This window comes from Chenopodium quinoa, unplaced genomic scaffold (assembly GCF_001683475.1).
Source record: "Chenopodium quinoa cultivar QQ74 unplaced genomic scaffold, ASM168347v1, whole genome shotgun sequence".
In the NCBI taxonomy this organism is placed as follows: Eukaryota; Viridiplantae; Streptophyta; class Magnoliopsida; order Caryophyllales; family Amaranthaceae; genus Chenopodium; species Chenopodium quinoa.
Window position 1 is genome coordinate 3,206,760 of NW_018744633.1, and position 27,585 is coordinate 3,234,344.

Consider the following 27,585-nt stretch of genomic DNA (forward strand, 5'->3'; position numbering starts at 1 on the left):
TATTTATTAATTGCAACGATCAAGAGAGTTTCACATTTGTTATAATTGCTAATGCACATTTTATATCATTAATATCTCTAATAAAATTAAACATTATTTCAATTACTTAACGTATAAATCACAAAATACGATAAAAGAAATATGCATAAATTCTACTCATAAATAGTGTAACATTTTAAAAATTGCAATAAAAAAGAAAAGGGAATAAACATATGTTTTGCACTTTTGCATTGCGTCCTACTCCCTCCCTTCCCTTAATTTAGATTCCCACTTCTCTCTATTATATGAGGAATAAATGCTACAAGTAAGAATCTAATTAAGGGCCAAAGGGAGTAATATATTTGATCGATTGGTTGTTCAATCGACTAATATAATACTACGCATAAACTATGTACAACAATATTAAATTTAAATAGGCCCTACTCTGTCACTTAAATTATTTCATGAAAAAAAAGTTCAATTTGAAATTTAGAATACACCACTAATTAATCAGTTCTCCCATTTCTTTTTGTTTTAGCTAACTTAGGATAATTATATGTACAGTGATAGGATAAAATTCATCAATAACTAAACCATATTTATCTCCCACTCTAACCCTTTTTATACGGTAGAGTCCAATTTTATTAACCAATTAAATCTTTTAAATTTACGAAGAAAGAATTATCAAAAAATAAGTAGAAAATCACTTGCATTTTTTTTTTCTTCCCATTTTTTAAAAATGAGCTCTTTGTTAATTGACTTATATTATTGTAACAAACAGTCCAATTTTAAGAATAAGGGGTTAAAATGCAACTTATACAACGTTGCGAGTCTTGGATTTACGTGGTCCACTAGCAAGACATTAGCTACTTCAACTAATAGTTTAACATGGAAATATGTCATCCGATGATAATGACAGATTGACAATCACTCAAAGCATGATCCAAATATATATGATCACATAAAGTATATTGAAAATTTGAACTAGGGCAGTAGAAAAAATTCAAGGCAATATTGATAACATGATTTTGGAAGCGCAATCAATCGTACTTGGAGAAAGGGTAATAGACATCAAAAGGAAGATCACCTGCTAATTTCTTATACTTAGTACACTTTGTACAACTACTAGGAAGTCTAGGATCGATCATCATCCAGGTTTGTGCGTTGGCCTGGTCGATATCAACTGCTCGTACTTGGTATGTTGCACACGAAACAACCATCATTCTTTCATTGATTGGCGTGAAGTTAAGTAACTTTACATTTATAGCTCAAATCACCGACCTTTTGATACATAAAATTAATTGTTACCTTAATGTAAAGGACACATTTATAGGTCTTTTCCTTATGTTATAAACATTTTTTTTCCTATACATAGGCCATGAGAATACTCTAGTAGTCAAAGTTACCAATAGCATACCAGTGCAACAAACAATGAAACGACAAGCCAGTGAAGCTACTTGCAGAAGGGATATCTCACACGGTCACGCCCATGATCATTGTGCACAACAATGAATTTAGTGTGCACCGTGTACGTATGAAATTTGTCGTCGTTTGATCTACTCCGTAATGTTTTGACTTTTAGTGTGCACCGTGTACACATGAAATTTTCCTTTTTACCTATTATTTTGACGTATAGTGTGCACCGTGTACTCATGAAATTTGCCTTTTTATCTATGTTTTGACTTAATCCTTCCCTATTATAGCAAGGTCATAACCTTAGTTTTTTTGTTTGCGCTGGGAGGTGGGTATTTTTAGCAGCAGCATCATATTCTCCAATTTTTGTTCTTCTCTGTTAATAGTAATAGAACTTGTTTTGACCTAAATGCCTGATTACTAAATTCACTATAATAAGCATAATACCAAAAGAAGATTATCGAGCACAGAAAGATAAATTTTTTACACAACAATTACTAGCAAACTAGCACAGAAAGATATAGTTTACATAAAATTTACAGAAGATTGAATGCCATTTGACATAAATTTCAAGACCTCATGATAATGCTTGCATGCAACCCTTAATGATTCTCACACTCTAACAGTTTTATCAAGAGATGATCGGAGACGACGAAAACAGTTATCGAAACCAAAAAAAACAAGCGGTACTCGTCATCTACAACGGTACCACTAGTTTTTAAATTTTCTTCTTTTCACAACAAAAACTGGTCTTCCAAAAACCAAGATTCTTACATCAACAACATACAAAGCATGAGCTAAGTATCATCACAGTGAACTTGTTTTTCCAACGAAATACAGCCAATCAAATCCAAATATTAACACAAGAAATTCAAGGTCTGAAATGAATGCGTCAAAGCACGCACAATCAATTGTTCTTTGAGAACGGGTAGACTCCACAGATGGTATCCCATGTAGAAGTACCCAGCCCAGAACTTTGATTTGATTCATCACAAGGCAGAGCACTGCCTTGTTTGTGTTCATAATTGAAATCATCACCCAGAAGTGCCCCAAAATCTCCTGTGATTGATTCGTCTTTGCTGCGCCCAATGCGATGGCTAAACCAATATGAGTCCAGCAACGCATCAGGCCTTAAATACTCTAGCGGACATGAAATGTCCTTCTTCCCATCTAATTCTGCTGATATCCAGTCAAATTTGCCTGCATGAACAGTAAGAATTAGATTAATTTTTTAGATGTAAGACATCAAAGATATAGACTACCCTATATATCCAGTCAAATTTGCCTGCATGAACAGTAAGAATTAGATTAATTTTTTAGATGTAAGAAATCAAAGATATAGACTACCCTATATTAAGGATAGACTACTAGAATTACATAGCACTAGAAAGAACAGAATTAAATGGCTAAAAGTACAACAAAGAACAGTAGAGATTAGATTAAGTTGTCTTGAGGGTTAATCTACTCTAATTCAAGCAGTTTTTTTTTATATCTAAAAAAAATAAAAATTGATGATCTTGGTTGGGATCAAAATGAAAGAACTAGCTTCCCTACACCCCTCTTCGGAATTAATTAGTCCTGTGTCCAATTATTAAGCAGAAAACTATCCATCTTTATTTCTCAACTAATAACAATTTCCCTATGTCCCTCGAGTCAAGCTTTGTCCTGTGACTCTGTGAGACCACAAAGACAAATTTACTCAATGGCTATAACAGGTATTTGGAAGATTGAATACCATTGATTAAAATTGCACATGTAACATGATAAAATTTTAACAACTGAGGTTAATGCAAGAAACAAATTACTAACCTGGTATAGTCTCAGGCTCAGCTGACTGGGGTTCATCTGATGAGCTTCCACCACTAACAGGAGTGAACTCGACAAAAACAGAAGCAGCAGAATGACTAAGTGGTGATATTGGATCACCACAAGCATCCCATTTTGGTTCACATACATTTCGTGATGAAGATTCAACGACATCACCAGCCATGACAGAAGTGTCTAAACCCTGCTGGTGAGAATTATAATTTGAGCACTTCAAAGACTGTGATTCATACACAATTGCCTCCAACAGGCCACTGCTGCGTGGCGAAGGGCAATTTGATTGAGTGTGCTCACTCAAGGGGGATTGGATTAAAGTATCAACAGACTCAAGGGAAGGCAGCGGGGAAGATGGAGTAGCCCAGCTACCTACTTGAGATGCTGAGTATTGGAGTGAAGGGAGCTCCAGCTTCATGGCCTCGGAAACAGGCTCAGAAGAAGAGGAATTGCCATTAATAGGGGCATGGCTGCCAAGAACATCAATCGCGGAGGTTCCATTGATATTCAAATCCGGATCATATATAGGAGGTGACCAAAGAGGCTGTACAGGGACAAGCCTTCCAAAAGGATCATCTTCATGCTGTTCAAATTTAGGAAAAGTAATGCTGGTACTTGGGACAGTAACATGGAACTGGCTATCCACCTCTCGAAGGCGTTTCTGAGGATTCAATGATGAAAACATGAAACCATAACTATTAGATGAGCTCACACCTTTTGGGAGGAGACTTGCAGGAGCAAGATCAAGTAAAGCAGGATCAAGCCCAAAATTCTTGAACTCTACTTCAGGAATCTGAAAACTATTTGTATCTGAGGATTCGGAATGGTGCATGTCTCCACTCTGGCATGTCATCATCTCCTCACTTTGTTGACTATCATTCCTTGCTTGCCTACTAACACTAGGAGGATATATGGGTAAGCCAGCTCGTAGCAGCCTCTTAATTCTTGTATTCCAGTAGTTCTTTATCTCATTATCTGTACGCCCAGGCAACTGGAAGGAAGAAGGAAGTAAATAAGCATTAACATATTGGAAGCTAGGACAAATATAGGGCGACTGGGATATGGGGAAAGAGAGGAACCAGAGAATAAGGTAAAAAGAAACGGAAATAAAAAAAGAAGAATTGCTGGATATATGTGATGAAAGTCTAGCAGAAGACATCACATGATATGCATGAACAGCTAGAAATGAGCTACAGACAGGACACAGGATGCAATTAAAGTATTATTCAAAACTAAATAAAAATTGAAAGCAAGATAAACAGGAAGTTGAAAGTGCACAGAAAAATAAACCGAACCACATTTCACTCTGCGAAAAGTGAGATATTATTCCCACTAGAGAACTGAGTCCAACAGATGACATAGCAACATCAGAGCAATTTAGCCAGACATTAAATTTTACCTATAGCACACAAAAGGCCTTACAAGCAACCGTCATATTTTTCCTTTGATGCAATCAGAAACTTACATACCAGGATAATAATAAACAAGTTAAGACTCTAAGTTCTGTTTTCAAATGTAATAGCCTAATGCAACCCCTTCCCCCCCCCCCCCCCCTCTTCCCCCAAGAGACCAGGGTTGAATGATCGACCAGTGTCATGACATGAGAAGCAACCTAAACAAATAATAAATGCCTTTAGCTTAGTCTGGGAAAAAAAAAAACAAAAGGCACACATCGGGTACAGAAAATTTCTACCAAGTGTCTATTACAGACTGATAAAATGATTCATTTCCAAAAGGGAGTAAAAACAAACATTGATTTTTGACTTTCAGATGCAGGAAAATATCCAGCGCAATGTGAGAACTGTTGAAAATGACACAATTTCAATGTTTACATGTGATTAAAATATGTAGTCAACGAATTGATATTAAGAACAGCTAATAAAAAAGCTTAAGGGAACCCATAAGTTCAAAGCAACAAGCATGACAAATTTTTAAAGAGAGATGCTAAAAATGTACCTCTGCAGCCATACGAGCCCACTTATTACCCATCTTAGCATGGAGTTCTATGATACGATTTTCTTCTTCAGGGGTAAATGATCCTTTTTTCAAATCAGGTCTCAAGTGATTTGCCCATCTCAAACGACAGCTTTTTCCACATCGTGAAAGTCCTGAATGTTTTTGGACTGCATTCCAATTTCCCTCTCCATGCTTTGTGACATATTCCACCAATATTGCGTCCTCAGCTGAGGTCCACGGACCTTTCTTTAGACAGCTTCCCCCAGAAGAGTTCCCACCACTCGAAACCTCTTCAGCACCAGGGGAATTTTTACGACATCTTGCAGCCTTCCTTTTGTCACTGTCGCTTGTCATTTCAATCATTTCAACAGATTGCCTAAAGTTGTCAGCAATCCATCAGAATGTTGAAACAATGATGTAGCTTAGCAACTAGATCATCCTAAAGACAAAAAACAAGCAATACAAAAAACTATGCAAATAGATTTAGCAACATTGTTGTCATGGCAAAGCAACAATAAGGTGCATTTGCATTTCAAAAGCAGGAAAAAAAATGAGTGCATATGCCAAAAAAAAATCAATGCTTAAACAAGTTTCACAAAGGGGGCCAAAAACAGAACAAGCTCCACTTGAAAGATGCCGAATAAGGCTTAATTTTTTGCAATTAATAGTACACTCTAGCATTCATTCTATGAACCTCATGATAAACCTCTTCGAGTCCTCGTTTAACAAGACAGACAAGGCACAACAATCAAACATCTCTATAGAGTAACCAAATGTCATTCTACAATGCAAACTCAACCAAAACAGAAAACCATGGATAAAAGAGCCATAAAATCTCACATTTGCGCGCTCTTAAGGATCATTGGAGCGGCTCGAAAAGGTCAATTGGAAACTTAAAACAGCATCAACAGACACCAATAACAATGAAAACAGATGAAATACCGATACGACGATACCTCATCATAACAATGTCATGAAACAGATTGGATTTCATCATTCTCAATTTCATAAATCATACTTAAGTGGACATAGAATATATGCTACTTTCTGCTCAAAATTCCATAGTTTCAAATGGTGATCCAATCACAACTAACATCAATTGAAACAAATCACAGTAAAATCTGAATCATTTCTGCATTTTCATGAATAAACTAGTTTTCAACAACAATATAATTGAACTAATTTAATAAACAGAGGAAAAAATAAACACTTTACCTGTTGAACTGCAATGGTGATCAATCTTCAACAACCACCCAGATAACTACCACAATCTGATGCCCTAATTCAGACCAATTGGAGCCTAATTAAGCTTATCAACTGAATTTTTTTATGAAAAAAAAAATATGAAAAATTGGTACCAAAAAATTTTAGGAATTACAATGCTTTTGATCGGATAGAAGAAAAAATCAGCCTTGACTGAAACTTAATTCACAGAATTCAGATCAAAAACAAAATCCCAAAATTCCCAAAAAAATATTAGGGAAAAATACACTTAAAAATTCACGATTTTTCAGATCAAATCAGAGTACAAATTTTTAAAAAAAAATCTAAAAAAAATACCCAAAAAAATTCAACTCATAATTCGAAAAATCAGCGCAAACCCATAACGACCCTCATCAATTTCAGAAAACCCACAACACCAGAAACCCAATCAGATCCAGAAAAAATTCAAAAAATAAAATAAAATTGAAAAACAGAAGAAATGAGGAGAAAACCACAATTAAAAAAAGAGAAAATCTGGAATTCAAACTAGCCGTAATCGAAGAAAGAAGACGACATAAAGAGAGATCAAAAGGAATTGAGTTGATTGAGTACAGAAGAAGAGAAAATAAGGAGAGAAAGTAGAGTGAGAAACGCAAGTGTACTTTTTTTTTTAGAGAGGGAAAGGTAAAGTTTTAGAGAGAGAGTAAAAATGGCGAAATTGGAGTAAAAGTCGGGGAGAAAGCTTAGGGCGAGAGTACACACAGCTTTGCTACTTCTCCCAAGTGTTGTTGCTTTTCTTCTTCTTCCTCATTCCCCCTCTTTCTCTCTCTTCAAATTATTTTTTCTGCGTTTTTTATAGAAAAAAAAATAAAATTAGACCTATATTTTATTATTGGGTCAAAATATTAAAATATGTTTGACATTATAATAGGCCCAATATTATAAGTACAGTGTTACTTTAATTAATTGAATAATAATCACATGAAATTAAGAGAATAATTAAAGCATAATTAATGAGTATGATATTATTGTATAATGTAATGTTTTGACTTAATTATTTCCTTTTTGACATAATGATTTTCCTATTATAGAAGGAGAAGTTTGCCTTTATTAGAAGGGATCTTTTTATTGTTTAATAATGGTAGTGAGTAGTACTAGTTATCTAATGTATGATAAAGTTTTTGTACTTTGTTAGACTCGTGTGTTTTTTTTTATTTAAAAAATAAATTTAAAAATTGATGTAGATATTTATGGGATTGAATTTAGAATGAGTCAAATAGATTTAGATCTCAATTTTGTAATTTAAATTTTGAAATTTATCCTATTTTGTTTTTTAAAAAACTCATTTGAAATTGTGTGTATTTATCTATGTTTAATATGTTGTCTAAATATAATGGTATATTTTGATACTAAAATTTAGCCATAATGATGTCAAACAAGCCCTAAAATTAACGGTTTTTGGAAAATACAAATGGGGTGAACATTTTAGTACTAAAATTTAACCATAAGGGACTATTAATAAGAGACGAAGGGAGTAAAACTTATTACTTTGTTTATTCCCAAATTAAAGGCCCGGTTTGGTGAAACCAATAGTAGCGGATAGCTTTTAGTGGTCGAGAATTGGATATCTGTTAGAATAAAATACAATAAAAGTCATACACTCCACTTTACATTTCAACTGCTAAAAATTTTAACATTTGAGAAAAGCACCTCAACTACCAATCATTATATGAAACGCTATCTTACCAAACACTCGTATCAAAACGATAACTGATACATAAAAATAAGATAATGAATTTTTGGTGGTTCAAAATAAATTAAATAGAAAACATTTGATTATTGATTAATGAAATTTTATTTAGTTAGATGAAAAGAGAGACAAAAATAGTGTGTTGTGATTTAATTTTTAAATGATTACTATATACTCCATCCGTCCTTCAAAATTATTACACTTTAACCGCCAGTGTTAAGTAATTAAATTGACTATGATTCAAAATTATACTAAACTGGAATTACGGCAATTTAAACCAATTTCAAAGATAAATCATGCTGATACATCTCATAGCTGCAAGTCCATGCATATAATTGCACTTTTTAGGGTTGGTGAATGTACATCGGAAGTGAAGATGTGTTTGACTGAAATGTATAAATTGAAATGATCATTAGCAAGATAACACTTTTATTCCACTATTTGAAAATAGCAGAGTAAAAGTATCTGGGTTTAAATTACAATATAACTCTCTCTATATTGTACAGGTTTATATTACAATATAACTCTCTCTATATTGTACAAGGTGTAGTATATAGGAAAACTTGTGTATGGTATGACTTCTTTGTTGTGTTGTATTATTGAATGCCCATGACCGTGTAGATGGAGCTTGATTGGAAGATATGGCAAGAATATTCTAGAAATTCTTTCATCATTCTTGTATCCATAATGTTCTAGAAAATTCACGAACCATTGAGCAAGTACTGATCTTCCTTGATAATTCCGAAAGCATTTAGAATATGCACAATACTCCACCAAAATTATGGGCTTATAAAAATTGGGTCATACCCAACACAAAGGAAGCCAAATTTCAGGCTTTGGGCTCATTGATCCATATTTTACGTTGTCCACATTACAGCACAATTAAGTTACATTTTGACATGAAGAGTAAACGTTGGAACAACCCAGCATCAGGCACACAACAGAAAGGTGAACAATAAATAACAAATGGCCAATTAATTTACGAGACAGGTTAGATGATAAAGAAGTTACCAGGAATTTCATCAAGCAAAAAATTAACGTGCTAGATTTTCATCGTATGCTCAACCAAACAATCACTTACATAATAATATCAACTCGGGCAAATAAAATATATTCTCCTATGAGCAGAACATTCTTGCAAACAGGTAGCTATGGCAGCCCTGCACAACATCGATCAAGGGTGCAGTTTGGCATGCATTCTCAACATCACAATTTTTCCATTTCATCAAAATCTTCTCGGCAGTACAAGCCACCCTGTGCTGCAGAACGGCACCACCCTGAGGCCCAATCAAATTCAGCCTTGTTGCAGCGGAGATTACGTCTCTTAGAGTGACAAACAAGTAAGCCCGTTGAGAAATATCAGGAGAAATTCCAAGAAGCCCACAAACAAGTCCAAATATGGGAGCATGGTGGAAGGAAATAGCCTTAGCACCCAATGATTGTTCTCTCATGATTTTCAAAGAAGGTACTTCTGTAAACATGGCTGCAGCAATCCTCAGAAGAGCTGAACCTTGAGTAGTTGATGCTTTACGAGCTACCTCATTGGTTAGCATTGCATCCAACATCTTGTCAAGTTTATGCCAAGTTTCTATGTCATGTGATATAGAAGTAGCATGTACAAAAGGGAGTAGTAAGCTCCCGGTATTTTGCAAAATTTGGATCACAAAAGTCTGGAGATCCTCAGGATTATTGACTAAACGAGATTGTATGGCAGCCTCGAGGCCAAATGAATGTGCAAAACCACCTGTTGGTAAAATGGAATCAAGAAGCTGCCATAGGCTCCATTCCAAGGAGTTGCTAGATGGATAAACGTCACATTCTTTATTTTCTTCCATCACGCCCTCCATTTAAAAGGGCATAGCCACACAAATGTAGACAATCTAGCATAACAATGAAAATTTGCATAAGGACTTGAGCAGGCAATGTCAGACATTTCAAGGGTAATATCTCAGCGACTTAGAGAGTCAAGAGTCTCAGGTCAATACAGGATCAGTATAAGTTGTTCAGTTCAAAGGTAAAATGCTATTGGCAAGACCTCAAATAAATAGCAGAATTCAATATCACATTACAAAATCAAGCAGAGAGACGCTGCTGAACTAAAATCTCTGCTATACGACCAACAGAAGAAACATTACAGATTTACAGCTACCAATCCTAACATCCATATCGTGAATTCAATCAGTGGCTCTAATGGGGCTCTTTACGCCTTAGAAGAACCAAAAATGAAAGAAAAACTATGGCAGATTTCCAAGGTTTAATGCTTATGCTAAGGTTCAAAGTTAATACACAAAACACAAACACGTTAATGCAATGTCATGTATACTCCATGGTAGACCTCAATATGTTCGGTTTCTTATGAGAAGTTTCACTTACCTAAGGGGAATCGAACTAAGTAAGCAACATCCTCGATTAAACATTTTTGTCAACCTCAATCAAATACCCTCATTGTTTTCAGATGTTTACACTATTTTACTTCAATTTACAACCAGAATAGCGCGCATTACTTTAGCCATTAGAGTAACATGATCACACCAAATGTTTATTGAACATTTTAATCTCTAAATGATTATCAAAATGTAAAATTCCTTGCAAACATCAATGTAAAATTATAGCTATGATTCAGATTGGAAACAAAATGGCATAAATAACATATCTAAATCATAAATCAACAAAACTAAATCATCAACAATATATTTCAAATATATTCAACAACTCAAACAACAAGTGAAAAGAATCAATAAAATTAACCACATTAATCCCGGTAATTAACCACAAAATTTCCACATTCTAACTAACTCTACAAAATTATTACACAAATCGAAATAATTATCTGTAAATTGCAATATTACAAAATTTAAAAAAATGAGATAGAGCAGAAATTACCAAGAAATTGTTGCTGAATTGATTTGCAGAAAAATGTGGATAATCGAAGTTTGAAGTTCTTAAGTTCCTACCAAATCAAATGAATTGGAATTTGTAAGTACAGCAAAATGGGATAGAGTATCAGACTAGTAAAATTGAAATTCTTCTTTTCTCTGAAAATAGGAAGAATAAATAAATTGGGTGGATGTAATAAGAGGCCGGAGGAGTAAGTTCTGTTCAACATATTTGGAACTACTTGACTTTATTACTCGATACGATCTAAAGAGCTTCCGAGCTGGACTCAAATCCGAGAATAGTCCAATTGTCACTTGATTTTTAGGAAGTAATTTTTTAACCCGTTTAAACAATGACTCTGACATGTTATTTATTTATTTATTTTTGAGAAAACTCTCCATTTTTTTTTAGTTTATAGAGATAGAAAAAAAAACTCATGTGATATGAGAGAGAGAGAAAAAAATAATAATGTATTGATTATAAATAGTGACCCGATGGTCTCGAGTAAGATGTATAAGTTGTGTTCTTTTCACTTGATTTTTCACTTATCTAAATTTATCTTATCTAGTTATCTAAACTTATCATAACTTGCCTGCTTTTTTTTTTAGAACTTAATATACCTTATTCCGAAATATAACTTATTTTAGTTGTAATTTATACTTGAATGACCCTTATTCGAACTTTTTCTTCTTCTTAAATTTAACTTGTTTGAACTTAAATAAAATCATTATTGCATCTGTGAAAACAATTTAAACAAAACAAGCCTTAAGAAGCCTTCAAACTCTCAATGTTCTTTTCTCGACGTATCATCAATCATTTGAATGAATTAATGCAATGTGGAACGAAGGTAATAATTCAAATGGTGAATTTGTGTTGTGCACATGAAACAGCTTAAATGCTCTTAAGTCTTTACTTTAGTTAAATACTCTTCTCTTAATTGATATATTACTCCGTATATTTTAAATTTAAAGCATGCATCGCGTGTATATAAATATAGTGGATCCACATTGCAACTATAGTATAACACTCTTCTTCAAAACAACCTTACATATCTATAGAGCAAATCATCAATGATCCAATGTTCTTAGGAGCAGAAGCCATCAAGGTTTTAACATTAGAAGGAGAACTTTAATTATTCCTCATTCACTTAAATACGTAATTTCTATGATATTGTATGAATCACATACAGGTCCATTATAATTTTATTTCTTTTGATAAGAAAAAAGTACAATAGATCCGAATCCTGCCATGAATCAAACTTGAATGTACATTCTATAAGACCAATAATAATAATAATAAAGGATTATTTTGGGAGTTGCCCAATATATTTCTTTCAAATACGTCAAATTTTCATTTCATTGTCAACAAAATACCCATTTGAATAACATTGCACAAGAGGCTATATGGTACTCCCTGTTGAATGATTTATACTTAAAGACATTAAGCGTTGAAATATGGTTTTTCTTCTTTTAAATGTAGTCATGTTTATAGAGTGGGTAATACCTTAACACACATCTTGTACCTATATATAATTACAGTGAGTTGATGTTTGTATGATTTGACAATTTTCCCCAGCCCAAAGCTTCTCAACTTTGGCGGAACTCAATTGATTTAATAATATTTATATTACTTGCCTAATGTTCCTTAAAAAAAAAAATTTTTAAGAAAAAAAAATTCCAGTTATTCCACCGCCAATGTAACTTTTCCTTTTTTTTTTTTTTTTTTTTTTTTTTTGGTGCAATAAAATGTCACACCATTGCGCATATTCTAAGACAAATTCACCACTGAAAAAGCACCGAAAAGACAAGCAAAATCCAGTGTAATAAAAAATGGAAAAATTGAGTGAGGAAGATGTTCTTCCCAAACTCAATGAAATCCCAGAAAATATTTTAGGGTTTATCAATAATCTAGGATTTAACCCTTCAAACTTTGAAGATCTAACAATTGAACTCAATACAAATTCTACCCATCTTCAAACTCATCTCCAAAAGCTGCACAATACTCTCGGTAAATTGTTAATTTCATGGGGTTCTCGTTCAATTCGCGCCAAATCTTCTCTACAAGATTTCACCATTAATTTGGAAAATCTCAGCATTAAATCTTCCTACTGTAAGTTATACTTTCAAATTCACAAATTCCCTTTTAATTAATTTTTTGTTGTAATAATTTGAACTTATCAATTTTCAGATTTAACCCAGATTTTAATTTTGTTTGATAGGTGGAAATAGGGCTGAAAGTAGGAGGATTGAGAAGATTGTAGGCAAGGATTTGCAATACATTGCGAGAGAGTTGCGGCGGATTGATAGCATACGTGATTACGCAGGTGGGTTTTGGTAATTTCTTTGTCTTTTTGTTTTTTAATAGATATTTTTGATTTTGAAAGGTGAGATTTTTTTTAGAATTGTGAACATGATTTCTTAATTTCTCTGATTTCCTGTTTTTCTACATTTGATGATATGGTTTCTTTAGATGATGTGAGTGCCTGTTTATTTGTGGTTAAGTTCTATCTTATAACATTGGAAATTGCTCAGAGATCATATTTTTTTTCTATTTTGGTGTGTTTCAATTTGTCCCTTTTCGCAATATTGACATATTACTGGCTTAATCCTGCTTGTTATCGTCTGTGAAACGTTATATACGACTGTAAACGTGTAATGTATCGGATTTGGCAATAGCTTGTGAAGTTTTATTAGTTATTGGAATCCTGTGTTTTGGGCTTTGCTACTTGCTAGTACGTATTTTCTGCTCATTTTGTGATAGTAATTTGTCTCGTTGGACATTTCATGTGTATTTTCGATGTGTAGTGTTATTTGGCTTGTCTTTGGATGATAGTATGTTTGGTCATTGGGGGTTATGTATCGGGTAAAGTAACCTGGACTTAGATTAACCCTCTTTTGTGGTGTTTCTTTTTCTTATAATGAAATTAGGAGCCTTGGCTGTTGAACAGTTTTGGAGAGTTTGCAGTCACATTTGACATCTCAATTTTTGAAATCAAGTGATCCATTGTGTCAGTGGTAGAATCATTAGTGTACGATTCATGTATATTTGATGTTAGACAAGAACTCCTCATGTGGTCTGTCTAATGTTTGTTTATATTGTATTTGACACGATGAACTTATCTTTTTTTTATTTATTGTCAAAATGTAATATATTGGTGCAAGTGTGCAATGTCATACTTAGTTTTGCAATATATGCCCCACATGCTTTATCAAGGACATTTCAGAAATATCTAAGGTCAAAGTAATGCTTGTATTCTCTCTCTATTTTTGCTTTGTTATCTTTTCTGCATGTTTAACTATATGACTTGCTCTGATAAGATGCACCCCAGCAATTGAGATTTTGTTACTTTCTCACTAAGGGATAATTAGACAATTTGTTAGTTGCATGCCTGCTGAAGTTGTTGCTAATTACGACTAAATGTAGGGGTTGCACTAAAGTTAGAAACACTGGTTGGTGATCTTGAGGATGCTGTATCTGCTTTGAATCGTCGCACTGGATATACTTTCTCAAAACTTGATCCAAGTCCATCAATCCCAGGAGTAATGATCGACTTTGCTCTGTACTCTCTACCTTTCATGTATGTGCATGTAGACTTGGAATGATAAGCATTATATTTTACAATATAAGATGGAAAAATGAAGAAAAGAGGCACTGGGGCAGCTGCAAATTAATGTCCTTCTGTTTATGAAATTGCAGTATTTTCACACAAAGTTAGACAATGTTCAGAGGGCTGTGAAGGCCATCAGCAATATTGAGGAACTTCTGTTGGGTTTACTGAAAGATCATCCTCAGTGGTGCAACCTCTTGAAGGCTGTTGATACCAGAGTGGATAAGACTTTGGGCGTGCTGAGGCCTCAGGTAATTGCTGATCATCGGAATCTTCTCGCTTCTCTAGGATGGCCTCCCAAATTTTTGGCATCAAACACACAATATGGGGAGGCTACAGGCATCCCAAATCCTTTAGTACTCATGGAAGGAGAAAAGAAACAGAGTTATTCTCAAAGTTTTCTAGCACTTTGTGCATTGCAGCATGTGCAGTTGCAGAGGGAGGATCGACACCTAATTTTGTTGGGACAAAAGAAAGAAGAAACTCTAGGGCTTTGGGCCATCGATGAATTGGTGTCTTCGATAGCATCAAGGATTGAGCATCATCTGCTCAAATGGATTAATCAGCCTGAGCTAATGTTTGCTCTTGTTTATAAAATTACACGTGATTTTATTGAAGGAGTGGATGATGTTTTGCAGCCTTTAATTGATGAGGCAAGGCTAGTCAGTTGTAGTGCTAAGGAAGCTTGGGTGTCGGCAATGGTGCAAGTTCTCTCTGGATTCTTGGGAAAAAATGTGTTCCCTCTTCTTGCTGAGAGATACAGAGAGAAAAACAATAAGTCAGATGCTATTTCTTCTTGGCTTCACCTGATTGATGAAATTGTAAGATTTGATAAACGAATGCAATCATTCATCAGTTCAGAAACATATCTTTTTCCGGGTTCTTTAAGAAATATGTCTGCTTTGTTTGCATTTTGTGATAGACCTGATTGGCTCCGTATATGGGCTAAGATAGAGCTAAAGGATGCATGGAAAAAACTAAAACCGGAACTGAAGGATGAGCGAGCTTGGTGTACTGATCATAAAGCAAAGACAGAAATTGATCAGTATTTTCTATCTACAAGAGAAGATCATAAAGCTCCTTTAGCTGCAGAATATGCTCTTAAGACAGCCTGGGAAATGATCCAGCGTAGTCAGACTCTGCCAGGTACTGCACGTCGAATACAGTTCATTCGATCAGCACCTGGCAAAATCCTTTGGCGCTTCTTTAAACTTTTGCTTTCGAGGCGTAAGAGTGCTGACTTTTCTGCTTATGATGGTGAAGATAGTATAGTTAAAGTCTGTTGTTTGATCAATGCAGCCAGGTTTTCTGAATTCAAATTGCTAGAATGGAGTGATGATGTTGATCTTTTGGAATTGAGACTTGCTGAAAAGGGACTAAATGTCGATCCTAAGTTTGATGCAGCGAATGGTGGTTGCTTCTTTGAAGAAGAGATCGATAACTTAATTGAGATGGAGACCACTTGGCTCATGGAGTTAATCACTCATGTTCTTCACCAGTTTGAAAATCATTCGTACTATTACTTCCATGATGTGGAACAATTTGAGAAAGTTACTGAAGGGGAGACAACTATATCTGATGATCTTGTTGGAGCACTGGATTACTTGAGAAGCCGGCTTCTTCTGCTAAAAGAAAATCTTAATGTTAATGATTTCTTGGATACATGGAGAAGTATAGCTGATGGACTTGACCATTTCACATTTCACAGTCTTCTCTCTCTTAATGTTCGATTCTCAGATAGGGGAGCTAAACAGTTGATCGTTGATATGCAAGGTTTGTTCTTTGCTTTCAAGACTTTATGTGCTCGACCAGAAGCATTTTTCCCATGCATCAGGGATTTGCTAAAGCTCTTGAAATTGGGTACGAAGGAGGTGGAGGATTTGAAGTCTAATCTCATCAACCATGCAAAAAGTTCTGATAGTTTGTTAACTTATAGTATAACCAGCTTATCTGTAGATCAGACATTACAGATATTGAATAGCAGAAAATTTTTAGTCTGAGAAATCGGAGTCAGAAATACAGTTTACTCTTCCACTCTTTCTTTTCATCCGAATTCGGTCTGAGTATATGAGCAGTAAGCATCACTATAGTTTATCGGCTGCTCAGCAGCAGGCATGCAAAGATCTTGCGTTGAAATGCTGTTATATTTTCACGTGTTTATGTACCATAACTTACATAACTATGCTAACTTTCATCTTAATTTTATCACACCTTATTAGATTTCCAGAAGTAAATAGGTGATCATAATGTACTTGTATGACATTCCTCTTTGCTAAATTGCTAGAAAAAAACGTGGGAGTATGATCATCAAACGATTTGTATAAGATTCCTCTACAATACGATTTCACCAGTGAGACTCAAAATTCTTGTGATAAAAGAGTGTGGACATCTAGTTCTAGTCCTTTTCAAGACATTATATTGAATATGTACCTTCATTGAATGGTTAAGTTGAAGATCTTGAAATCGATATTGATACAGTCTAAACTTGGCGAAATGGGATGAATTCGATTGTATATCATGGTGTTTTGATGATCCTCTCTAGCAAATGGAACAATAATCGTGACTTGATATGCTAATCCGCTTATTCTTACATAACAATTTTTTTTTAGAAGAACATGACAAATTTTTTGATTGTAAATTAAAACTCCATTTAAAAATTTCACAATAATCAACAACATTAATCCATCCATTATCCCTAAATCCATAATATATTCACTTAACTTCGACTATACTTGGCAATACATTTCAGACATCTTAAATGATTATAACTTTTGACAAACACCTTAAATAACATTTTAGAAGATCTAAAATGAGATGTTACTTTTGATAATGTCTAATACTCTAATGTACTAATCAATTAAGGGCTTGTACTTTTCAACTTATTTTCAGTTCTGTTCAGTTCCTAATTTCCTTATCTCATAAAATGTTCAGTTTAGTTCAGAACAAACCCTAACTTATCAATTTCGGCTATAAACTTAATAATTTTAATTAACTTATCAGTTTCACATTTCATCTCGTATTCGGATATTGTATAGGATATCGTTGCCAAACATAGCCTTCGATACTCTTTCAAATGGGCTTTACCAACAATGGTCCATATGGATATTTGGCCAACATCAAACATAAGGGAAAAGGTATTTATAGCAAGGTCCTTTTTTTTTGTTTTTGTTTTTATTTATTTATTTTCCTTTTTATTTAGCATCTTCTTCACCACTTCTGCTAGACTACTTGTTTCAGCATGCCATAGCAATTCCCCCAATTCCACTCTCTCTCCTCTCTTCTTCTTCCCACAAACCCTAATTTAATGGCGGTTGCTGCTATTGGTCAAATCAATTTGCAGGAGTTACCTTCCTATGGCTCCCGAACCGTCGATTGTTTCCAGAAATTGGAACAAATTGGAGAAGGCACTTACGCGTAATCATCTTTCTTCTCCCTTTTTTTCTTTTTTCCAATTTTTGATTTTGGTTTTGAGTTTTGATCATGTTGTTGATTTCTGGGTTGATTTGTTTATAGTTGCTTTGATTGCCTAATTTTTGATCTGGTATACAGAAGTAGGGTTTCACAAGAATTAAATTTTAGTTTATTATGAAATTAAAATGTGTGATTTTGAATTATTAGAGTAAAATTAGATAAAATTTGGGTTTAATTGGCGAATGGAGGTAGTAAAATTGTAGGACTGCAATAGTTTGATGCTGAAACCCTTTTTGTGGTGTTTTCATTTTGGACAGGAATCAAAGATTATAAAGATGGAAATTTTAGGGTTTGATATTGAATCGTTTTTAACATTTCTGGGTATTTATTAGATTATTTGTTTGTTGATGTTTATCAAATTAACTTAAAATTATAAAGGTGTGGAATTGTGGATTGCAGAAGAGGCATGAGTTTGCCTTGGCCAGAACTGGGGTTTGGGATGTGGTGTATGTTCAAAGAGAAACAGTGGTGGTGGTGTGTTGGGTTGCGAATTAGCTAGAAAGAGGCAGGTGATCAGGAGAGGGAATAGGTGGATGGGATCGGGTTGAGACGGGTGAATTAAAAGGTGAAGGAACGGGGATTGGCGGCTTAGATGGCTAGAGAAAGGGGAAGCTTTTAAATGTTCATCTTATTCGATGATAATTGAATGTAGTGTGTTTAGGTATGTTCTACAATACAAGAAGCAATTGTAATTAGGTTTAGATTCCAGGTATAACTGAGATTATATTCTTAAACACATATCTAACACTGGAAGTGAAACAGTTGCTGCTTTACTTTTCTCAACTTAATTTGATTGAGATTTGTAACATTTCTATGTTGGCTAATTAAATTTGCACTAGATAATTTTCCTTAACAAATTTAAAGGAAACTAGTAAGATCTTATCTTAGTAACTTCTGACTTGGCTGGTCAACTGATTTGCTGTGACTGGGGTAGTTGTAGAATAGAGTACATCTCTTTTAGCCTGACATATTACATTTGTCAGGCCTATTTGTGGGCTTTGTTCATAATTTAGAGAGCTTATACATATCTATCACAATCATTTTGTTGAAATATCCATTTATGATGTGGTACAAACAAGTCGACAACCATTAAGACCTCTACATGTTATGTACTCTAGGATCAGCTTTTTTAGCAGTTTTTCTGTCTTGACAGGATGGAGATTATGATTATTGCAGGCTTTTAATTACTTTTTGGTCACACAATTATAGTCAAATGTATTGGTAGATATTGTGGTTGAAGAATTCCTTTATAATTGTAAATGTAAGACCAGACAAAAGAAGTTGCAATTGTATGTTGATATGGATGGCATCCTGGTTGATCTACTTGGTGGGACAGGCTTTTCAATTTTTGTTTGATACTTTTCAAATGTGTATGTATGGTAACTGCCTGATATTAGCCTACCTTTTCTCTAGCTTCTCCAGGAACCATAGATGAGTTTTTTTGTCTTACATCATATTTTCTCCATTACTCTTACTCAATATCATGGTTCTAATTTGCATTGAAGCCAGTGTTAATTTCTTTGCTTTCTCCTTCCTGTATCAGTGTATAAACAATGTATGAATGAACTTCCTAAGTTTTTTCTTTTTTTTTTCTACTTGCAGGCAAGTATACAAGGCTACAGAAATTCAAACTGGGGAAACTGTTGCTTTAAAGAAAATTAGAATGGAGAATGAAAAGGAAGGGGTATGCATTCTGGCTACAAACAATCTATGTTGACTATTTGAAATATCATTATGCATTAAGTAGCAATTCTCAGTGCTTAATCTACAAGATGTGTAATTCATTTTATTGACTTTCCAGTTTCCAATCACTGCCATACGTGAAATCAAAATTCTGCAGAAGCTGCAACATGAAAATGTAGTCAAATTAAAAGAGATTGTGGCTTCTCCAGGTGAGATATATTGGCTGTCAACAGTATTCCTGTCACCTAAATATATGTTGGATAATTATTATTCATACGTGGATCGATCATTTTCTCATGGTATGTTTTTTCTCAGGTCAAGAGAAAGATGAGCAAGGGAGGCCAGGCAAGTATATGTGGCAGTGCCTTGTATTTTTCATATTTTGGCGCCCACATTATAACATTATTCATTATTTTTGTCTAAATGGAATTTGTGTGCTTCCTCTGTTAACTATCTATATGAAGGTGGCATTTACATGGTCTTTGAGTACATGGATCATGATTTAGCTGGCCTTGCGCGTTGTGCTTCGATATTTTCTGTTCCACAGATCAAGGTTAGGTATCCTTCTCAAAATATTAATTAAAAGAGTATGTGATTTTTTAAACAACTATCTAGTGATGTTTTTTTTTTTTTTTTTGAACTACAGTGCTATATGAGGCAGCTTTTGATGGGACTTCACTATTGTCATGTGAACAAAGTACTGCATCGTGATATAAAAGGTTTCAATGAAGCAGATATTCTCTGTTTTCCTGATTGGTACTGCACGTATACGTGGATTAATATTGATAATTATGCTGTTTTGTTTGTAATGCCAGGTGCAAATCTTCTTATAGACAACAAGGGAACTTTGAAGCTTGCAGATTTTGGCCTTGCTCGGTTTTTTGCAAATGAGCATAATGGAAATCTTACCAATCGTGTCATTACCCTGTGGTATAGGTATCTATTTGATTCGTTGAATAATGATTGTATCTCTTAGTAAATTTTGTTTATATACAAAGTCAAAATTCATGTGGTTTCTTTCAGAATTCTATTCTAGATCAATTGCTGATGTATGTTAACTGTTGCAGACCTCCTGAGCTGCTACTTGGCAGCACTAAGTATGGTCCTGCTGTTGATATGTGGTCAGTAGGCTGTATCTTTGCAGAGCTTCTGGATGGGAAACCTTTATTTTCTGGGAAAGATGAGGTAAAGAAGCCCTTTTCTCACTTACAAATGAATATATAAGTAAAATCTATCACTTACCAGAAATAGAGGGAGCTTGAGGATTGAAATAGAGTGTTTCTATTCCTAGATATTTAGATTAGTCTCTTGCTTTGTTAAGGAGCTATTCTTGACTGCAAGGACAAACTTTAACTTGAGTGCACTGCAGCATTATGATGCATGCACCATGCTGTTTCCACCATTCAATATGGTACTTTTAGTCCTGAGATGCAAACCTATGAGATATTTGGGGGCCTGCTTCCTTGTAATATTTGCTAATCATTGAATTCTATGTTTTTGTTATTTTGTGCTTTGGGATATTTTAGCCAGAGCAAATAAGTAAGATCTTTGAGCTGTGTGGAGCGCCAGATGACTCTAATTGGCCTGGGGTCACAAAACTACCTTGGTATAGCAATTTCAAACCAAATAGGCCTTTGAAGAAGCGCCTTCGGGATCATTTTAGACTGTAAGTTTGGGTGTTGCAAAAATTGTGAATAAACTTGTTAACATAAATATAACACTAGTTTTCTTTGTGGTAGCCTTGATCGCCATGCTTTGGAGTTGCTGGAGAAGATGCTGATTCTTGATCCTGCACAGGTATGAAAATGCGGGTTACTTTCATTTACAATTGGTTGGTTATTGCTTTTTATGATTTTTCCCTGTAGAAGGAATTAAAACGTGATAAGAGCTGGTTACAATGACCTTGTATTATTTATTATTATTTGTTTATAACCTGTTAGTTGCTTCATTTCATCGTTTCGAGTTTGTTTAACAACGATTAACAAGACAATCATTCATTTTTATTCTTTATTCCACATTTTTAATTCTCTAGTTGGTGTTGATACAGAGGATCTCTACCAGAGATGCACTTGATGCTGAGTATTTTTGGACTGATCCTTTGCCTTGTGATCCTAAGAGGTTCCTTTCCTCCTTCGTGTGAAAATTTTCAGCATTTGCACATAAAAGTTATGCTAAAATGGGTTTTACTCCCTGCTATTTTAGTTCCTTACTAAGCACAACTCTTTTGTGAAACAGTTTACCAAAATATGAATCATCACATGAATACCAGACAAAGCAGAAACGTCAAAAGCAAAGACAGCACGAGGAAGCCGCAAAACGTCAGAAACTGCAGCATCCCCCTCTATATACTCGTGCGCCCATTCAGTCTGGTCAAGCCCATGGTCAGATGCAAGCTGGTCCTAATCAGCCCATGCATGGCTCTCAACATTCTGTTCCTTCTGGGCCTGGCCATCATGGGAAGCCACGAGGACCCTCTAGATATGCGCAGGGTGGAAATCCTAGTGGGGGACGTAATCGTCCTAACCGTGGAAATCAAGGTGGTGATAGAGGCTATGGCAGTGGCCCGTACATGCAACATGGACGAGGCCAAGGATATGGTCCAAGTAGCATGCCAGTTGCCGGCCCACGAGGTGGTGCTTCAGGTGGTTATGATGGTGGACGAAATTACCAGCAAGGTGGTCCTTATGATGGTTCCGGTGCTGGCCGAGGATCAAACATGATGGGCAGGAAACATAATCAGCCGCATGGTTGGCAGCAGTAATCTTACAGTCTCAACAGGAAACAGAATTGTAGGCTTTGCAATGAGCAGAGCTGCCGTGTTTTGCTAGCAAATACTCTGGTGACTGATTGTAATGACAACCCCTGCAACTTCAGTGAAGCTGAGATGTAGTCTGGTAAAAAAATTTGCAGGAGCTTTTTGTGACTGATGTACGGTGTAGGTTATGTTGCACAATCAGGGAGTTCTGGAGTATATGTTGTCATGTTGATGTATTAATAATTCTCTTTTTGGTTAATGAGCTTTATGTGAGAAGATCCATGCCGTTATGCATCCCTGCTGACTTTACTGAGTAGCCTCACCATAATCTTACTGTTTTAATAAATTTGTTTTTTTTTTTTTTTTTTTTTTTTTGGTGTTTAGAGAGCTACAAGGACGAGTGATGAGAAAGTAGTGGTCATAACTAAAATTCATACTAAGTATAACATAAAATATAGTGGCGGAAATGGTCTATGAAAGCAGCATAAAGTCTAGTTTGTACAAGGCATCTGACTGATTAAAGTGATATTTGCATTGCATAAGTTTGGTTCCATATGATCCTAGTTAGTTCTTACGCTAATCATTCTCGAATTTTTGCATTCTAGAGCTATATGATTAATTTTGAGTGTGAAATTTAAGATTCGGAGTAAAGTTTTAGTACATCTTTATTATATGTATTTAGGCTTCGAGTTAAGCTGTTAAAAGAGAAGGTTTAATAGTAGTTTGAGGGCACATTTATAGGGAATTTGAGCTTATAGTCGAACTCGAGTTGTGGCTTGAAGTAACAATATAGGACTAGTAGTCTTGATTGAGTGTCCTATTATTAATTCAAGCCATAGCAACTCGAGTTTTACTTGTTTGCGTTTATGTTTTTTTGAACAATAATCGAAAGTTCCAACACTAAACTTTGATCCTCTTATTAGAGTATTAAATCCAAACAAATAACACGTTTGATTGTAGACGACAAACTTGAATGAGGAGTCTCAAATAATCGAGCTAAAGATCGAAATTATTATACATCTCTTAGTTACAAAAGGATAGTTACAAAAGTAAGTTGCACAGTATTGATGATAATCAAGAGAAAGAATGAAAGATATGCAAAGTAAATATCTACTTTTAATTACGGAGTACATGCATTTTTTTGGGAAGGAATGATACAAATAAATGCATTATCAACACATGAAATACAAGATGATGATTATGCTGCCTCTACCCTCACCTATTCTTCATTATATCTTCTTCTTTAAACCCTTCTAACAACCTTTTCCGGACGTATTTGTACCATTGCACCTCCCATGTTAATCGATCTAACTATATTACTATCTTCGAATTAGAAAAAATTAAAATCGATACAAAAGATTTAGAAATTTTTTTATCCTCACAATAACGTTGTTCGATAATGATTTAGTGTCACTTAAACCTTCGCCTCCAAAATTAGACAGCGATGTGAAAGAGGGTATGTATAGTCAACATGTACGTTAGTTGGTGTTACTGTAACAGGAAAAACAATTTCTACTAAAGATTGACGAATGAGATTAAAACGAATTAAGTAGAGGTTTATGGCGTGTAGGGTTTAGGCTTAGGCATATTTTTGACAATGCCACAAAGAACAGCATTATCAGGGATGTTGTATTCATCCCTGAGTACACGTTCGGGTGTAGGAACACTAATGTAGAGTTGTTGCCCTAAGTATGCCCTCTCCATACACTCGTTCCTTACGTTCCACATCCCTACGTTGTCGAATGTCAACAATATTGCTGCCCATGATTTTGGGTATACTTGTATGTTGTACTTGCTTACTGCATCCAATAAGTTGTAGTTCTTTCTTTTCTCTGGAGTCCATGTTCCTACTTCAATCCTGTTATCATTTCAATAGTATCGCGTCATTGTCTATTATTTACTGATAGAAAATACTCGTAAGAATATAATGCAATACCACATGGCACGTGCAGAGATGCATGAAAAAACAAGTGAGTCGAACTTTTAAGAATATAATACATGTAATGAATACAAGTCATTTTAAGAGAAGATTTTTAAAATATGTTTGTGCATGCATGCACTTTTAATGCAGTGTATTATGAGACGGAGGAAGTATGTGATATGAAAACTTACGCGACAGGGAAAAAGGAATATCCAGCCAAGTGAAAGGTCTGAACACTCTTCTCATGATTCTCAAAGATGACCTCGATAAAGTCCCTATGTTTGAAGTTGAGCACAATTGGTGCAAGGGTAATCTTGTCAAGTTGGTCAACATTTGCTGGTGGATCGTCGCCAATATTATCATACTTAAACACCTTATCAGCGGCTTCGTAGTACTCCGCCAGCTTCAAGGGTGTCACGGTATCAATGTGGGAGACACCGTTGACAGCATATCGAAGTTTGCCATCGATAGTGTTGGCCGTGGTTGCGAGCTTAACCGTACGAGTGATGTTGATTTGACCATAATGGAATGATCCTTGAGGGTTGGGCCTAGCTGCACTCGCAGTTAGGTTCCACCTGAAGGACCGGAATTGGTTCAAGGACCAAGCCCAGCCGGTGGGTGCCTCTGGTAGGGCGTTGGAAACCGGACCTTTACCGTTGGTGTATCGGATTTTTCCCGTGGCTTGGAGGTGGTACTTAGTAAACCTAGGGACAAAGGAAGACACAAGTGTAGATATTAAGATTTTTATGCATGTGAAATCCTGTTATGTACCCCCACAATGTTACTTGTTACATATATGTATTAAATTTCGGACTCAAAATCTTCTGTTCCATAATTTATGGCACGTATAATATGAAGGACTACTTCGTATTATACACTATACACTTCTTATTTATCGTGTTACCAAAATTAGTTGTGTATATAGATAAATCAAGGGTTTATGCAAACAACCTTTGAACTATAACATATTGTATGTAAATGTAAGGTTGAATGAATGTGACTCTTATACCTAGCGCGGTCCAAAATTTATCTTAATAATGGTAATTATTAGTTTACCTGACGGATGCAACCATGTAGTAGTCCTTGGGGTCTTGGTTAGCAGTGACAAGAACACCGAAACATTGGCCTAGATGAACATCGAGAGAGTCATACTCGTTTTGAACCGTGTGTGATCCCTCTAATTCAACAAGCTTCATTTTGTGACCTTGAATTCTAAAGTTAAGGGAATTCTTCAACCCTACATTGCAAATCCTATATTTGTATGTTTTTCCTGGCTTCATTGTGAAGAGAGGCTCCTCTTTTTCGTCACCCACCTTGCCTTGCTTCCCATTTATAAGGACACCGTCTGGCCTGCCAATAGACTTACCTTGATCCAAGGTCTTTCTAAGAGCTTTGTGGCTTTGTTTGTACCAATCGCCAATTAGTACTGTGTAGTCATCCTCGGGATCAGCATAAGGAACTGGGATGAGAAGACGGCTGTTTACTCTTAGCCCACCATACCCACCGGCTGCCTTTAGGAAGCCGGTGGTTGGGTAGTAGTAGTAGGAACCAATTTGATCTTTCACTTGGAATCGATACGTGTAGTTTGTGCCCGGTTGGATAGGGCACATTGTACCTGGTGTACCGTCTTGCCATGAGTTCTTTCTTTGTTGGATCCCAGCCCTATAACAATTTCAAAGGAGAAACATATATGTTAGAATATTAATTATTTAATTCAGTGCTTAGGCCGGCCAAACTAAACTTAAATCAATACGAGTCTTATTTGATCAATTTTATATTTAATTAGGTTGAAGGGAATTAGCGACGTGCTAAGATGAAATTACACACAAAAGAAAAATGAACCAAATTAAAGAAGATACATCATACATACCATGTAAATAATAATGGCTCGTCGAGTTGATTAAAAACATTGACAACGATGTTGTTGTTGGTGGTGGTATTCAAGTTCGGTCCTGGAAATTGGCCATTAATAAGAATAACTTGTTGAGGAACGCCTAGGGGAGAAAGTGTACCATACGTAACCTTCCAATCGAAGTACAAGTATGGATCCTCAGCTTGTGCTACCATTAATATCGAACATAATAGAAATGGTAAAGATGAGAAAATTATCGCTATTTTACCCATCTTTAAAAATTTCGAGAGATATAGATGATCACTCTAGGATAATAATGTTGAATTTTAATTAATCTTGTTCGATTGTTGACTTATTTATAAATATGAAAAATGGTAATTTGATTAGTGATGACAACAAGATATTCGTTAACTTGATAATGTCTGTTTTTAACTCCATGCATTTCATTTAGTAATGTTCCTAATATTACGTTCTCCCTTCCAATTTTTCTTCTATTTTGGGGTTTTTCAAACTTTTAATCTGTCCATTAATAATCATAGAATTTCTATAGTTGTCTAAAACTGTATTAGTCTGTAAAATTACAACCGAGTTTACATGAAATTATCATGTAATCTATCATAGATAAAATTAAAATTTGACGAAAAACTCAAATTAAAATTAATTTGACCAAAAACTTATAAATAACCATTATGTTATTTATGTATCATAAGAAGTATTTGCAAATTGTGTGAAATCATTAACATATAAATAATACTAAGTAGTAATCACTCCGATTAGATATACAAGTATGTAATATAATCAATCAATCACTAACTTAATACTAAAAGCGAAACAAGTGATGACACATGTCATCCACTAGTTAAAAATTTTCCCTCCAACTTATCTTTCCTCTTTTATTTGGTCGACCTTTCATAAAAAGTATTTATAGCCTATAAAATATTCACCTTCCACGTTAGCGATTAATATTTTTTCCATACTAACTTAAAGGAAATATTTTAATATGTAAATATTTTACATTAAATAATTTTTGTTATAAAAATTAGCATAAATAAGTAGTACATATATTCGGAGACCATAATTTTTTTTGAATATAATTGTTAAATTTACGTTGTACGGAGTAACTATATAAGTAATTTAGTAAAATTCGTGCATTGTACGGGACTTTAACTAGTTTCCTATATTTCCTTAGTCTCTTGTTTGAGATTAGTAGTCTTCACCCAATAAACTTTTTTTTTTTCTTTTTTTTTGGTGTCGCAATTTACTTGCTTTATTTTGTACATTTTTATCCAGGGTCTCACAT

The 27,585-nt window shown here is 34.8% G+C and overlaps 5 protein-coding genes across 8 annotated transcripts; 2 read left to right on the plus strand and 3 right to left on the minus strand.

Annotated features, from left to right (window-relative positions):
- Positions 1-1,755: 1,755 nt before the first annotated feature.
- Positions 1,756-7,221, minus strand: LOC110701023 (transcription factor GAMYB-like). Of its 3 annotated transcripts, none has more exons than XM_021878604.1 (4): positions 6,382-7,221; positions 5,167-5,542; positions 3,202-4,201; positions 1,756-2,592 (listed from the first exon to the last, which is right to left on the minus strand). In XM_021878604.1, the coding sequence occupies exons 2-4, from the start codon at positions 5,527-5,529 to the stop codon at positions 2,300-2,302; spliced, it is 1,656 nt and encodes a 551-aa protein (XP_021734296.1). In that variant the 5' UTR covers positions 5,530-5,542; positions 6,382-7,221; the 3' UTR covers positions 1,756-2,299. The 3 variants fall into 3 exon arrangements, with proteins under 3 accessions (XP_021734296.1, XP_021734295.1, XP_021734294.1); XM_021878603.1 differs by having other exon boundaries at positions 1,757-2,592; positions 5,167-5,605; XM_021878602.1 differs by having other exon boundaries at positions 1,757-2,592; positions 5,167-5,635.
- A 1,847-nt stretch (positions 7,222-9,068) lies between these two features.
- On the minus strand, positions 9,069-11,397 carry LOC110701506 (urease accessory protein F-like). Its single transcript, XM_021879147.1, has 2 exons — positions 11,003-11,397; positions 9,069-9,999 (listed from the first exon to the last, which is right to left on the minus strand). The coding sequence occupies exon 2, from the start codon at positions 9,964-9,966 to the stop codon at positions 9,238-9,240; it is 729 nt and encodes a 242-aa protein (XP_021734839.1). The 5' UTR covers positions 9,967-9,999; positions 11,003-11,397; the 3' UTR covers positions 9,069-9,237.
- A 1,075-nt stretch (positions 11,398-12,472) lies between these two features.
- Positions 12,473-16,923, plus strand: LOC110701024 (RINT1-like protein MAG2L). 2 transcript variants are annotated; one of them, XM_021878606.1, is made up of 5 exons: positions 12,473-13,105; positions 13,215-13,319; positions 14,420-14,535; positions 14,693-15,749; positions 15,903-16,923. In XM_021878606.1, exons 1-5 carry the CDS (start codon positions 12,826-12,828, stop codon positions 16,601-16,603), a joined length of 2,259 nt encoding a protein of 752 aa, XP_021734298.1. In that variant the 5' UTR covers positions 12,473-12,825; the 3' UTR covers positions 16,604-16,923. The 2 variants fall into 2 exon arrangements, with proteins under 2 accessions (XP_021734298.1, XP_021734297.1); XM_021878605.1 differs by having other exon boundaries at positions 14,693-16,923.
- An 846-nt stretch (positions 16,924-17,769) lies between these two features.
- Positions 17,770-22,821, plus strand: LOC110701025 (cyclin-dependent kinase C-2-like). Its single transcript, XM_021878607.1, has 12 exons — positions 17,770-18,017; positions 19,677-19,758; positions 19,876-19,966; positions 20,073-20,102; positions 20,222-20,310; positions 20,404-20,476; positions 20,573-20,693; positions 20,825-20,942; positions 21,284-21,423; positions 21,497-21,554; positions 21,805-21,875; positions 21,993-22,821. Exons 1-12 carry the CDS (start codon positions 17,908-17,910, stop codon positions 22,516-22,518), a joined length of 1,509 nt encoding a protein of 502 aa, XP_021734299.1. The 5' UTR covers positions 17,770-17,907; the 3' UTR covers positions 22,519-22,821.
- A 658-nt stretch (positions 22,822-23,479) lies between these two features.
- Positions 23,480-26,647, minus strand: LOC110701026 (L-ascorbate oxidase homolog). The gene is made up of 4 exons (XM_021878608.1): positions 26,304-26,647; positions 25,490-26,095; positions 24,625-25,137; positions 23,480-24,370 (listed from the first exon to the last, which is right to left on the minus strand). Exons 1-4 carry the CDS (start codon positions 26,555-26,557, stop codon positions 24,070-24,072), a joined length of 1,674 nt encoding a protein of 557 aa, XP_021734300.1. The 5' UTR covers positions 26,558-26,647; the 3' UTR covers positions 23,480-24,069.
- Between the last annotated feature and the right edge of the window lie 938 nt (positions 26,648-27,585).